The following is a 14,098-nucleotide window of genomic DNA, read 5'->3' on the forward strand; positions in this document are numbered from 1 at the left end:
AAACCTTATAAGTAAGAAGAAGAATTTTAAATTCTATTCTAGAATTAACAGGAAGCCAATGAAGAGAGGCCAATATGGGTGAGATATGCTCTCTCCTTCTAGTCCCCGTCAGTACTCTAGCTGCAGCATTTTGAATTAACTGAAGGCTTTTTAGGGAACTTTTAGGACAACCTGATAATAATGAATTACAATAGTCCAGCCTAGAGGAAATAAATGCATGAATTAGTTTTTCAGCATCACTCTGAGACAAGACCTTTCTGATTTTAGAGATATTGCGTAAATGCAAAAAAGCAGTCCTACATATTTGTTTAATATGCGCTTTGAATGACATATCCTGATCAAAAATGACTCCAAGATTTCTCACAGTATTACTAGAGGTCAGGGTAATGCCATCCAGAGTAAGGATCTGATTAGACACCATGTTTCTAAGATTTGTGGGGCCAAGTACAATAACTTCAGTTTTATCTGAGTTTAAAAGCAGGAAATTAGAGGTCATCCATGTCTTTATGTCTGTAAGACAATCCTGCAGTTTAGCTAATTGGTGTGTGTCCTCTGGCTTCATGGATAAATAAAGCTGGGTATCATCTGCGTAACAATGAAAATTTAAGCAATACCGTCTAATAATACTGCCTAAGGGAAGCATGTATAAAGTGAATAAAATTGGTCCTAGCACAGAACCTTGTGGAACTCCATAATTAACTTTAGTCTGTGAAGAAGATTCCCCATTTACATGAACAAATTGTAATCTATTAGACAAATATGATTCAAACCACCGCAGCGCAGTGCCTTTAATACCTATGGCATGCTCTAATCTCTGTAATAAAATTTTATGGTCAACAGTATCAAAGGCAGCACTGAGGTCCAACAGAACAAGCACAGAGACAAGTCCACTGTCCGAGGCCATAAGAAGATCATTTGTAACCTTCACTAATGCTGTTTCTGTACTATGATGAATTCTAAAACCTGACTGAAACTCTTCAAATAGACCATTCCTCTGCACATGATCAGTTAGCTGTTTTACAACTACCCTTTCAAGAATTTTTGAGAGAAAAGGAAGGTTGGAGATTGGCCTATAATTAGCTAAGATAGCTGGGTCAAGTGATGGCTTTTTAAGTAATGGTTTAATTACTGCCACCTTAAAAGCCTGTGGTACATAGCCAACTAACAAAGATAGATTGATCATATTTAAGATCGAAGCATTAAATAATGGTAGGGCTTCCTTGAGCAGCCTGGTAGGAATGGGGTCTAATAAACATGTTGATGGTTTGGATGAAGTAACTAATGAAAATAACTCAGACAGAACAATCGGAGAGAAAGTCTAACCAAATACCGGCATCACTGAAAGCAGCCAAAGATACCGATACGTCTTTGGGATGATTATGAGTAATTTTTTCTCTAATAGTTAAAATTTTGTTAGCAAAGAAAGTCATGAAGTCATTACTAGTTAAAGTTAATGGAATACCCAGCTCAATAGAGGCCTGGCTACAGTGCTGAAAAGAAACCTGGGGTTGTTCTTATTTTCTTCAATTAGTGATGAGTAGAAAGATGTCCTAGCTTTACGGAGGGCTTTTTTATAGAGCAACAGACTCTTTTTCCAGGCTAAGTGAAGATCTTCTAAATTAGTGAGACGCCATTTCCTCTCCAACTTATGGGTTATCTGCTTTAAGCTGCGAGTTTGTGAGTTATACCACAGAGTCAGGCACTTCTGATTTAAAGCTCTCTTTTTCAGAGGAGCTACAGCATCCAAAGTTGTCTTCAATGAGGATGTAAAACTATTGACGAGATACTCTATCTCCCTTACAGAGTTTAGGTAGCTACTCTGCACTGTGTTGGTATATGGCATTAGAGAACATAAAGAAGGAATCATATCCTTAAACCTAGTTACAGCGCTTTCTGAAAGACTTCTAGTGTAATGAAACTTATTCCCCACTGCTGGGTAGTCCATCAGAGTTAATGTAAATGTTATTAAGAAATGATCAGACAGAAGGGAGTTTTCAGGGAATACTGTTAAGTCTTCTATTTCCATACCATAAGTCAGAACAAGATCTAAGTTATGATTAAAGTGGTGGGTGGACTCATTTACTTTTTGAGCAAAGCCAATAGAGTCTAATAATAGATTAAATGCAGTGTTGAGGCTGTCATTCTCAGCATCTGTGTGGATGTTAAAATCGCCCACTATAATTATCTTATCTGAGCTAAGCACTAAGTCAGACAAAAGGTCTGAAAATTCACAGAGAAACTCACAGTAACGACCAGGTGGACGATAGATAATAACAAATAAAACTGGTTTTTGGGACTTCCAATTTGGATGGACAAGACTAAGAGACAAGCTTTCAAATGAATTAAAGCTCTGTCTGGGTTTTTGATTAATTAATAAGCTGGAATGGAAGATTGCTGCTAATCCTCCTCCTCGGCCCGTGCTACGAGCATTCTGACAGTTAGTGTGACTCGGGGGTGTTGACTCATTTAAACTAACATATTCATCCTGCTGTAACAAGGTTTCTGTTAGGCAGAATAAATCAATATGTTGATCAATTATTATATCATTTACCAACAGGGACTTAGAAGAGAGAGACCTAATGTTTAATAGACCACATTTAACTGTTTTAGTCTGTGGTGCAGTTGAAGGTGCTATATTATTTTTTCTTTTTGAATTTTTATGCTTAAATAGATTTTTGCTGGTTATTGGTAGTCTGGGAGCAGGCACCGTCTCTACGGGGATGGGGTAATGAGGGGATGGCAGGGGGAGAGAAGCTGCAGAGAGGTGTGTAAGACTACAACTCTACAACTCTGCTTCCTGGTCCCAACCCTGGATAGTCACGGTTTGGAGCATTTCTAGAAATGAGAGTTGCTCCATCCAAAGTGGGATGGATGCCGTCTCTCCTAACAAGACCAGGTTTTCCCCAGAAGCTTTGCCAATTATCTATGAAGCCCACCTCATTTTTTTTTTTTCAGTTATAATTTGAGAGGAATTTTATTGTTTGAAAAATCAAGGATCTGAACTACTGCAAAAAGTCAGTGTATCTGTCAAAGGTGTTAACATCTGGAACAACTGTCCCGACAACATTAAAGTACTTGGTACGTTAGTAGGTTTTAAAAGACATTACAAGAATAACAAAATTGCATGCTATAGTTGAAGACTTAGGTCTTGTTATTACTTTCGGGTTTGTGTGTTGTGTGCCAGTATTGTCTGGTTATATTTTGTAAATTTGAGTTCATTGACTACGTTTGCACGTTTTTTCTTTTTGGTATTGTCATCGTGTGTGCGTATGTATGTAGGTATGTATCTGTGTGTATATGTATGTATGTATATGTACTCACAAACTCGCAGCTTAAAGCAGATAACCGTAAGTTGGAGAGGAAATGGTGTCTCACTAATTTAGAAGATCTTCACTTAGCCTGGAAAAAGAGTCTGTTGCTCTATAAAAAAGCCCTCCGTAAAGCTAGGACATCTTACTACTCATCACTAATTGAAGAAAATAAGAACAACCCCAGGTTTCTTTTCAGCACTGTAGCCAGGCTGACAAAGTGTCAGAGCTCTATTGAGCTGAGTATTCCTTTAACTTTAACTAGTAATGACTTCATGACTTTCTTTGCAAATAAAATTTTAACTATTAGAGAAAAAATTACTCATAACCATCCCAAAGACATATCGTTATCTTTGGCTGCTTTCAGTGATGCCGGTATTTGGTAAGACTCTTTCTCTCAGATTGTTCTGTCTGAGTTATTTTCATTAGTCACTTCCTCCAAACCATCAACATGTCTATTAAACCCCATTCCTACCAGGCTGCTCAAGGAAGCCCTACCATTATTTAATGCTTCGATCTTAAATATGATCAATCTATCTTTGTTAGTTGGCTATGTACCACAGGCTTTTAAGGTGGCAGTAATTAAACCATTACTTAAAAAGCCATCACTTGACCCAGCTATCTTAGCTAACTATAGGCCAATCTCCAACCTTCCTTTTCTCTCAAAAATTCTTGAAAGGGTAGTTGTAAAACAGCTAACTGATCATCTGCAGAGGAATGGTCTATTTGAAGAGTTTCAGTCAGGTTTCAGAATTCATCATAGTATAGAAACGGCATTAGTGAAGGTTACAAATGATCTTCTTATGGCCTCAGACAGTGGACTCATCTCTGTGCTTGTTCTGTTAGACCTCAGTGCTGCTTTTGATACTGTTGACCATAAAATTTTATTACAGAGATTAGAGCATGCCATAGGTATTAAAGGCACTGTGCTGCGGTGGTTTGAATCATATTTATCTAATAGATTACAATTTGTTCAATTATACAGATTTTCCGAGTTTCAGTGTCATACGGATGTACAAATAAAGTCTTATGGATATTCAGGGTTTGGTCTGCAGGGACTCTGTAATCAGCCGTTTCTGCAGCGTGGCTCCACTTTGGTATTAAAGGCACTGCGCTGCGGTGGTTTGAATCATATTTGTCTAATAGATTACAATTTGTTCATGTAAATGGGGAATCTTCTTCACAGACTAAAGTTAATTATGGAGTTCCACAAGGTTCTGTGCTAGGACCAATTTTATTCACTTTATACATGCTTCCCTTAGGCAGTATTATTAGACGGTATTGCTTAAATTTTCATTGTTACGCAGATGATACCCAGCTTTATCTATCCATGAAGCCAGAGGACACACACCAATTAGCTAAACTGCAGGATTGTCTTACAGACATAAAGACATGGATGACCTCTAATTTCCTGCTTTTAAACTCAGATAAAACTGAAGTTATTGTACTTGGCCCCACAAATCTTAGAAACATGGTGTCTAACCAGATCCTTACTGTGGATGGCATTACCCTGACCTCTAGTAATACTGTGAGAAATCTTGGAGTCATTTTTGATCAGGATATGTCATTCAAAGCGCATATTAAACAAATATGTAGGACTGCTTTTTTGCATTTACGCAATATCTCTAAAATCAGAAAGGTCTTGTCTCAGAGTGATGCTGAAAAACTAATTCATGCATTTATTTCCTCTAGGCTGGACTATTGTAATTCATTATTATCAGGTTGTCCTAAAAGTTCCCTAAAAAGCCTTCAGTTAATTCAAAATGCTGCAGCTAGAGTACTGACGGGGACTAGAAGGAGAGAGCATATCTCACCCATATTGGCCTCTCTTCATTGGCTTCCTGTAAATTCTAGAATAGAATTTAAAATTCTTCTTCTTACTTCTAAGGTTTTGAATAATCAGGTCCCATCTTATCTTAGGGACCTCGTAGTACCATATCACCCCAATAGAGCGCTTCGCTTTCAGACTGCAGGCTTACTTGTAGTTCCTAGGGTTTGTAAGAGTAGAATGGGAGGCAGAGCCTTCAGCTTTCAGGCTCCTCTCCTGTGGAACCAGCTCCCAATTCAGATCAGGGAGACAGACACCCTCTCTACTTTTAAGATTAGGCTTAAAACTTTCCTTTTTGCTAAAGCTTATAGTTAGGGCTGGATCAGGTGACCCTGAACCATCCCTTAGTTATGCTGCTATAGACGTAGACTGCTGGGGGGTTCCCATGATGCACTGTTTCTTTCTCTTTTTGCTCTGTATGCACCACTCTGCATTTAATCATTAGTGATTGATTTCTGCTCCCCTCCACAGCATGTCTTTTTCCTGGTTCTCTCCCTCAGCCCCAACCAGTCCCAGCAGAAGACTGCCCCTCCCTGAGCCTGGTTCTGCTGGAGGTTTCTTCCTGTTAAAAGGGAGTTTTTCCTTCCCACTGTAGCCAAGTGCTTGCTCACAGGGGGTCGTTTTTGACCGTTGGGGTTTTACGTAATTATTGTATGGCCTTGCCTTACAATATAAAGCGCCTTGGGGCAACTGTTTGTTGTGATTTGGCGCTATATAAAAAAATTGATTGATTGATTGATTGATTGATTGATTGATTGATGCGTGAACCAAATGAAGAAATGCTTCGATCCACTAGCTCGTTGGTTCTTTGATTCGCTGCTCTTTAGAAACGGTAAGTCCACTCCTTAACTCCTCTCAAAGCCATTAAAATATCACGAGTCACTTTTGTGTGGATTAAAGTCACTAACTGGGATTCTTCTCTTGTTGTAGTCAAGAAGCAAGAATCGTCCTCCGTTCTGTTGTCTGCAGAGACAGAGTCCGGTCGGAATTAATAACTTCGAAATGAACTGCCGCTTTAAATAAAATGATACCTCTTTAAAACGTTGTATTACAGACAAACTGCAATCGACTAAAACCTTTTTTTTTTTCCCAAAATGAGACATCCTGCATTCTTTATAAATTAAACTGATGCTGACATGAAGCACAGCAGGCTCAGAGGTATGGAAAGACATTCATGCCAATAATGTCTGAAAGGAAATGCTTTTGACAAAAACTACAGATTTTGTTTATTCCTATTTATGTCCAGAGATCAAGGATCCACCATGAAGAGTTTATTATGTCCAAAGTTTAAGGATCCAGTGACCAATTTCATATTTATTTACTTTATTCAATTTATTTTTTATGATTTTATTAATGTATTTCCATTAGTGACAGACAGTTCTTGTTTCTGTAAAAAATAACTAAATTTGACACATTCAGTTCGATAAAATTCAGTTTGACGCATGAATACTAGATTGCTATTGTTTGAAATTCAGCTGTGGAGGAAATACTAATGATCCTGTCATTGCGGCAACTCATAATTTGAGGACAAAAACCCAGTTTTGTGACACTGTTATGCGGTTGTGTGTACTGTAATAAAACTGATTTTGGTGCGATTTGGAGCTTATAAGGATTTTGTGTTGATTTTATGGATTTTCTCACTTGGTTATGCAGGTGGACCCTCAAAGGGGTTGACATGTATGATTGCAAACAAAGGCTACTGTATCAAATATTAATATTAATTTTCACAGGTGTTCAAATATTTATTTGCAGCAGTAACATACAAAAAAAGTATAAAAAAAAAAATCATACATTGTGATTTCCGGATTTTTTTTTTTTTTTTTTTTTGATTATGTCTCTCACAGTGGACATCAATCAATCAATCAATTTTTTTTTATATAGCGCCAAATCACAACAAACAGTTGCCCCAAGGCGCTTTATATTGTAAGGCAAGGCCATACAATAATTATATAAAACCCCAACGGTCAAAACGACCCCCTGTGAGCAAGCACTTGGCTACAGTGGGAAGGAAAAACTCCCTTTTAACAGGAAGAAACCTCCAGCAGAACCAGGCTCAGGGAGGGGCAGTCTTCTGCTGGGACTGGTTGGGGCTGAGGGGAGAGAACCAGGAAAAAGACATGCTGTGGAGGGGAGCAGAGATCGATCACTAATGATTAAATGCAGAGTGGTGCATACAGAGCAAAAAGAGAAAGAAACAGTGCATCATGGGAACCCCCCAGCAGTCTACGTCTATAGCAGCATAACTAAGGGATGGTTCAGGGTCACCTGATCCAGCCCTAACTATAAGCTTTAGCAAAAAGGAAAGTTTTAAGCCTAATCTTAAAAGTAGAGAGGGTGTCTGTCTCCCTGATCTGAATTGGGAGCTGGTTCCACAGGAGAGGAGCCTGAAAGCTGAAGGCTCTGCCTCCCATTCTACTCTTACAAACCCTAGGAACTACAAGTAAGCCTGCAGTCTGAGAGCGAAGCGCTCTATTGGGGTGATATGGTACTACGAGGTCCCTAAGATAAGATGGGACCTGATTATTCAAAACCTTATAAGTAAGAAGAAGAATTTTAAATTCTATTCTAGAATTAACAGGAAGCCAATGAAGAGAGGCCAATATGGGTGAGATATGCTCTCTCCTTCTAGTCCCCGTCAGTACTCTAGCTGCAGCATTTTGAATTAACTGAAGGCTTTTTAGGGAACTTTTAGGACAACCTGATAATAATGAATTACAATAGTCCAGCCTAGAGGAAATAAATGCATGAATTAGTTTTTCAGCATCACTCTGAGACAAGACCTTTCTGATTTTAGAGATAGTGCGTAAATGCAAAAAAGCAGTCCTACATATTTGTTTAATATGCGCTTTGAATGACATATCCTGATCAAAAATGACTCCAAGATTTCTCACAGTATTACTAGAGGTCAGGGTAATGCCATCCAGAGTAAGGATCTGGTTAGACACCATGTTTCTAAGATTTGTGGGGCCAAGTACAATAACTTCAGTTTTATCTGAGTTTAAAAGCAGGAAATTAGAGGTCATCCATGTCTTTATGTCTGTAAGACAATCCTGCAGTTTAGCTAATTGGTGTGTGTCCTCTGGCTTCATGGATAGATAAAGCTGGGTATCATCTGCGTAACAATGAAAATTTAAGCAATACCGTCTAATAATACTACCTAAGGGAAGCATGTATAAAGTGAATAAAATTGGTCCTAGCACAGAACCTTGTGGAACTCCATAATTAACTTTAGTCTGTGAAGAAGATTCCCCATTTACATGAACAAATTGTAATCTATTAGAGAAATATGATTCAAACCACCGCAGCGCAGTGCCTTTAATACCTATGGCATGCTCTAATCTCTGTAATAAAATTTTATGGTCAACAGTATCAAAAGCAGCACTGAGGTCTAACAGAACAAGCACAGAGATGAGTCCACTGTCCGAGGCCATAAGAAGATCATTTGTAACCTTCACTAATGCTGTTTCTGTACTATGATGAATTCTAAAACCTGACTGAAACTCTTCAAATAGACCATTCCTCTGCAGATGATCAGTTAGCTGTTTTACAACTACCCTTTCAAGAATTTTTGAGAGAAAAGGAAGGTTGGAGATTGGCCTATAATTAGCTAAGATAGCTGGGTCAAGTGATGGCTTTTTAAGTAATGGTTTAATTACTGCCACCTTAAAAGCCTGTGGTACATAGCCAACTAACAAAGATAGATTGATCATATTTAAGATCAAAGCATTAAATAATGGTAGGGCTTCCTTGAGCAGCCTGGTAGGAATGGGGTCTAATAAACATGTTGATGGTTTGGATGAAGTAACTAATGAAAATAACTCAGACAGAACAATCGGAGAGAAAGAGTCTAACCAAATACCGGCATCACTGAAAGCAGCCAAAGATAACGATACGTCTTTGGGATGGTTATGAGTAATTTTTTCTCTAATAGTTAAAATTTTGTTAGCAAACAAAGTCATGAAGTCATTACTAGTTAAAGTTAATGGAATACTCAGCTCAATAGAGCTCTGACTCTTTGTCAGCCTGGCTACAGTGCTGAAAAGAAACCTGGGGTTCTTATTTTCTTCAATTAGTGATGAGTAGAAAGATGTCCTAGCTTTACGGAGGGCTTTTTTTATAGAGCAACAGACTCTTTTTCCAGGCTAAGTGAAGATCTTCTAAATTAGTGAGACGCCATTTCCTCTCCAACTTACGGGTTATCTGCTTTAAGCTACGAGTTTGTGAGTTATACCACGGAGTCAGGCACTTCTGATTTAAAGCTCTCTTTTTTAGAGGAGCTACAGCATCCAAAGTTGTCTTCAATGAGGATGTAAAACTATTGACGAGATACTCTATCTCACTTACAGAGTTTAGGTAGCTACTCTGCACTGTGTTGGTATATGGCATTAGAGAACATAAAGAAGGAATCATATCCTTAAACCTAGTTACAGCGCTTTCTGAAAGACTTCTAGTGTAATGAAACTTATTCCCCACTGCTGGGTAGTCCATCAGAGTAAATGTAAATGTTATTAAGAAATGATCAGACAGAAGGGAGTTTTCAGGGAATACTGTTAAGTCTTCTATTTCCATACCATAAGTCAGAACAAGATCTAAGATATGATTAAAGTGGTGGGTGGACTCATTTACTTTTTGAGCAAAGCCAATAGAGTCTAATAATAGATTAAATGCAGTGTTGAGGCTGTCATTCTCAGCATCTGTGTGGATGTTAAAATCGCCCACTATAATTATCTTATCTGAGCTAAGCACTAAGTCAGACAAAAGGTCTGAAAATTCACAGAGAAACTCACAGTAACGACCAGGTGGACGATAGATAATAACAAATAAAACTGGTTTTTGGGACTTCCAATTTGGATGGACAAGACTAAGAGTCAAGCTTTCAAATGAATTAAAGCTCTGTCTGGGTTTTTAATTAATTAATAAGCTGGAATGGAAGATTGCTGCTAATCCTCCTCCTCGGCCCGTGCTACGAGCATTCTGACAGTTAGTGTGACTCGGGGGTGTTGACTCATTTAAACTAACATATTCATCCTGCTGTAACCAGGTTTCTGTAAGGCAGAATAAATCAATATGTTGATCAATTATTATATCATTTACCAACAGGGACTTAGAAGAGAGAGACCTAATGTTTAATAGACCACATTTAACTGTTTTAGTCTGTGGTGCAGTTGAAGGTGCTATATTATTTTTTCTTTTTGAATTTTTATGCTTAAATAGATTTTTGCTGGTTATTCGTAGTCTGGGAGCAGGCACCGTCTCTACGGGGATGGGGTAATGAGGGGACATGCACCTAAGATGAAAATTTCAGACCCCTCCATGATTTCTAAGTGGGAGAAGTTGCAAAATCGCAGGGTGTTCAAATACTTATTTTTCTCACTGTATATATGTATATATTTAATTTTTGCATATTTATTAAAAAGAGAAAGAGAGTTTGGTCCATTCCTCTTTGCAGCACCTCTCAAGCTCCATCAGGTTGGATGGGGCGTGTTGGAGCGCAGCCGTTTTCAGATCTCTCCAGAGATGTTCAATCAGATTCAGGTCTGGGCTCTGGCTGGACCACTCAAAGACCTTCACAGAGTTGTCCTGAAGACACTCCTTTGATATCTTGGCTGTTTGTTTAGGGTCATTGTCCTGCTGAAAGATGAACCGTCGCCCCAGTCTGAGGTCAAGAGCTCTCTGGAGCAGGTTTTCATTCAGGATGTCTCTGTACATTGCTGCATTCATCTTTTCCTCAATCCTGACTAGTCTCCCAGTTCCTACTGCTGGAAAACATCCCCACAGCATGATGCTGCATGTGCCTTTTACTAAGGAGTGGCTTCCGTCTAGCACTATAACATACAAGCCTGATTGGTGGATTGCTGCAGAGATGGTTGTCCTTCTGGAAGGTTCTTCTCTCTCTGCAGAGGAATGCTGGCGCTGTGACAGCGTGACCATCGGGTTCTTGGTCACGTCTCTGACTAAGGCCCTTCTCCCCAATCACTCAGTTAAGAGGGTTGACCAGCTCTCGGAAGAGTCCTGGTGGATCTGAACTTCTTCCAGTTACAGCTGATGGAGGCCACTGTGCTCATTGAGACCTCCAGAGCAGCGGAAACATTTCTGTACCCTTCCCCAGATTTGTGCCTTGAAGCTCCTGTCTGCTTGGTTTGTGCTCTGACATGCACTGTCAACTGTGGGACCTTTATATAGACAGGTGTGTGCTTTTCCAAATCATGTCCAATCAGCTGAATTGACCCCAGGTGGACTCCAATTAAGCTGTAGAAACATCTCAAGGATGATCAGTGGAAACAGGATGCACCCAAGCTCAGTTTTGAGCTGCAAGGCAAAAGCAGTGAATACTGATGTACATCTGATATTTATTTTTGAAGGTTTTTTTTTTTTGATAAATTAGCAAAAATCTCAATCTTAAAAATGTTCATGTTATTATAGGGTATTGTGTATAGAATTTTGAACAAAAAGTGAATTTCATCCATTTTGGAATGAGGCTGTAACATAAATTTTGTTACATTTTGCGCTGTATGAGGGAGATTGCTATGGTGAGGGAGCAGAGGGAAAAACTGCATTAAAACTTTCTTCCTGTTTATCATGAAATCTAAACATTTCAATCACTTCATATCTGAAATGCCTACAAGAGCCAGTGCCACAGTCAAAATTAGTTTTCTAGATTTTTATCATCTTTGCATGAAGAGTTGAGTGTTTGGTCTTAGTCACAACTTCCGTCATGCATCTGAAAAGGAAAATCGTCATGGTTCATGATAACATGTTCTCTGAACTATTGCCCAGCATTTGTTTTTCCTTCTGTCTTTATTTCATCAGTGCTCCAGTGGGGCTGTCTGGGGGGAACACCTCCCTGCCCCTGCATCAACTGTACCTTTGGTCCTGAGGTTGTGATAGGACCTGACAGTACGGCATTGGGCTCAAACTCAGGCAATGATAAGGGGGCAGACGTGCGTGAAAAATAGAGAGGAGATAACTGTTTTCACCTCGAGGGGAAAAAGCCAGATCAGATTCTACCACCACAATCACCTAAACAGATGGAGCTGTCAAAACAAATCTGCCCTGATGTTCCAAAGGATAGTCTCTAACTGCTTTTGCGATCACCCTTAAATGCTTTAAATGCACAGGAAGAAAATATGAAAGGGTGTTGTATTTTTATATATATATAAAATTCTACCTTCTGCTGAAATGTCATGCTGCTGTTACATCAAAACTCTGGGAACAGCAGTCAGTCAGGGACAGTGAAGATCAGCCCCAGTAAATTAAAAAAAAAGAAAGGTTTAACAGACACTGCGCAATGTCTCTTCATATGTGAGCAGTCAAAGGTCTTCAGGTGTCCTTCAAGCACTGTGTGTAAGCAAGTTAGTTAGTTAACCCTTTAACAACTGTTCACATTTTGTTTAATTTGTGCTCAAATTACATAATGAAATGTGAAGGCTTCTTGAATATATGAGAAGTAAATTATTTATTGACAGCAAACCTTGTAAAATATCTGGAAAATATGTTTGCTTCAAGTTTAGACATTCTGGGGTTTGTTGATGATGATTAAAAACACCATTTGGACTAACAGGAATTTGCTTCAAGTTGTACATTGTTAAAAACGGTTATTTCAGGAGCATGTCAATATCTTTGAATAACTTTTGTCATGTTGCTAAATGTGCCAACTGTTAACTTCATAAAGATTTGTAATTATTAACAAACTGGGAGAAAAATTGCAGTTGACAGTCTTTGTGATTTGGCACTGCACAGATAAATTAGATTCTTGTCCCTATTTTGGCAGCAGTGTTTTTTTTATTTATTTATTTAAATGATAAAAAACAGATTTTGCACAAAAAATGGCCTAAAAATAAGTTCAATTTCACCCCTCATCTGCATGTTTAGCGCATGTGAAAACATACTTGTTGCTATAGCTAAAAGCCAACAGGCCTGTCATCCCATCAGTAAAATCCCCTGCTGGCTTATTGTCAATGACAGTTAAGGAGTTTCACATTAAAAGCCCTTCCAGAAGTGACGTCATCAGGAAGTCATAAAATGGGGATGCATTCAGTTTTTGTTTTCGTGGTGTTCTTTTTCCTCAGTCAAGTCTAACAGCCTTCTACAAATGGAGGTGCTACTGTTGTGGTCTGCTGTGGGGTCATAATAATCTACTGGAGTGTTACCCTTTCTTCCCTTCCTCCTGCAGGCTTCACACAGCCCAGAGAGCCATCAAGCAGACCCAAGTGACAGTGCAAAAGATCGGGAAAGAGATTGAAGAAAAGCTAAGGACAACGGCCACTTGCACAGAAAGGGTAGGAACAGAGTCAGCAGTAGCAAATTTGAACTCATCAGCAACTTACATCAGTGTTCAGCCAGTTATCGTCATTCCTTCACCACCACTATGTATTACATCAGCTACTACTCAATTCAAAGTACTTAAGATGAGGAGGAATTTCTTACTGTGCTTTCTTTAGGGGAAACCGGGGCACGGTGAATCACGGGACACAGTGAATCAATAGCTATATCTGCAAAACTGCATATATTTGCAGCAGTCATGCCATATTTTTATGCATAAAGACATCCCCCTTATAAATGAGTATTTTGTTTTTGGATACGTTGAGGGTAAAACTAATTGGCAAGTAAAGTCAGTTTTTTTCCTATCAAAAGTAAATTTTGTGGATGTCAGTGTCTTTGTATTTATTTCTCACAGCAGAGGAAAGTTGGCCCAAAAAATTATTAGTTAGAAGACTACCCCATCCAACTGATGAGCATGTGTTATGTCTTCTCCAGACTATCAGCTATTTGATAACATGACTCGTGTGTCACATGCACCCAGGCCACAGTGAGTCAGTCTAGAAAGTGATTTACTAAGCCCCAGTATCAAGTGGATGACAAATATTACTTACTGAAGCTTATACATTTATTTTTACTTAAATTATTTCTATAATTTGTGTATATAAATAACTGTTTTCACTTTTGAACAGAAATTATGACA

At 38.7% G+C, this 14,098-nt stretch overlaps 1 protein-coding gene across 1 annotated transcript in view; it reads left to right on the forward strand.

The window, feature by feature from the left end:
- The window catches only part of uvrag (UV radiation resistance associated gene), a 329,710-nt gene that overhangs the window by 45,345 nt on the left and 270,267 nt on the right, over positions 1–14,098 (forward strand). The window contains exon 7 of the mRNA XM_034179025.1: positions 13,310–13,415. Within this exon, the coding sequence (XP_034034916.1) occupies positions 13,310–13,415 (106 nt within the window). The remainder of the gene's footprint in view (positions 1–13,309; positions 13,416–14,098) is intronic.

The sequence above is a fragment of the Thalassophryne amazonica genome, chromosome 9 (genome assembly GCF_902500255.1).
Source record: "Thalassophryne amazonica chromosome 9, fThaAma1.1, whole genome shotgun sequence".
NCBI lineage: Eukaryota > Metazoa > Chordata > Actinopteri > Batrachoidiformes > Batrachoididae > Thalassophryne > Thalassophryne amazonica.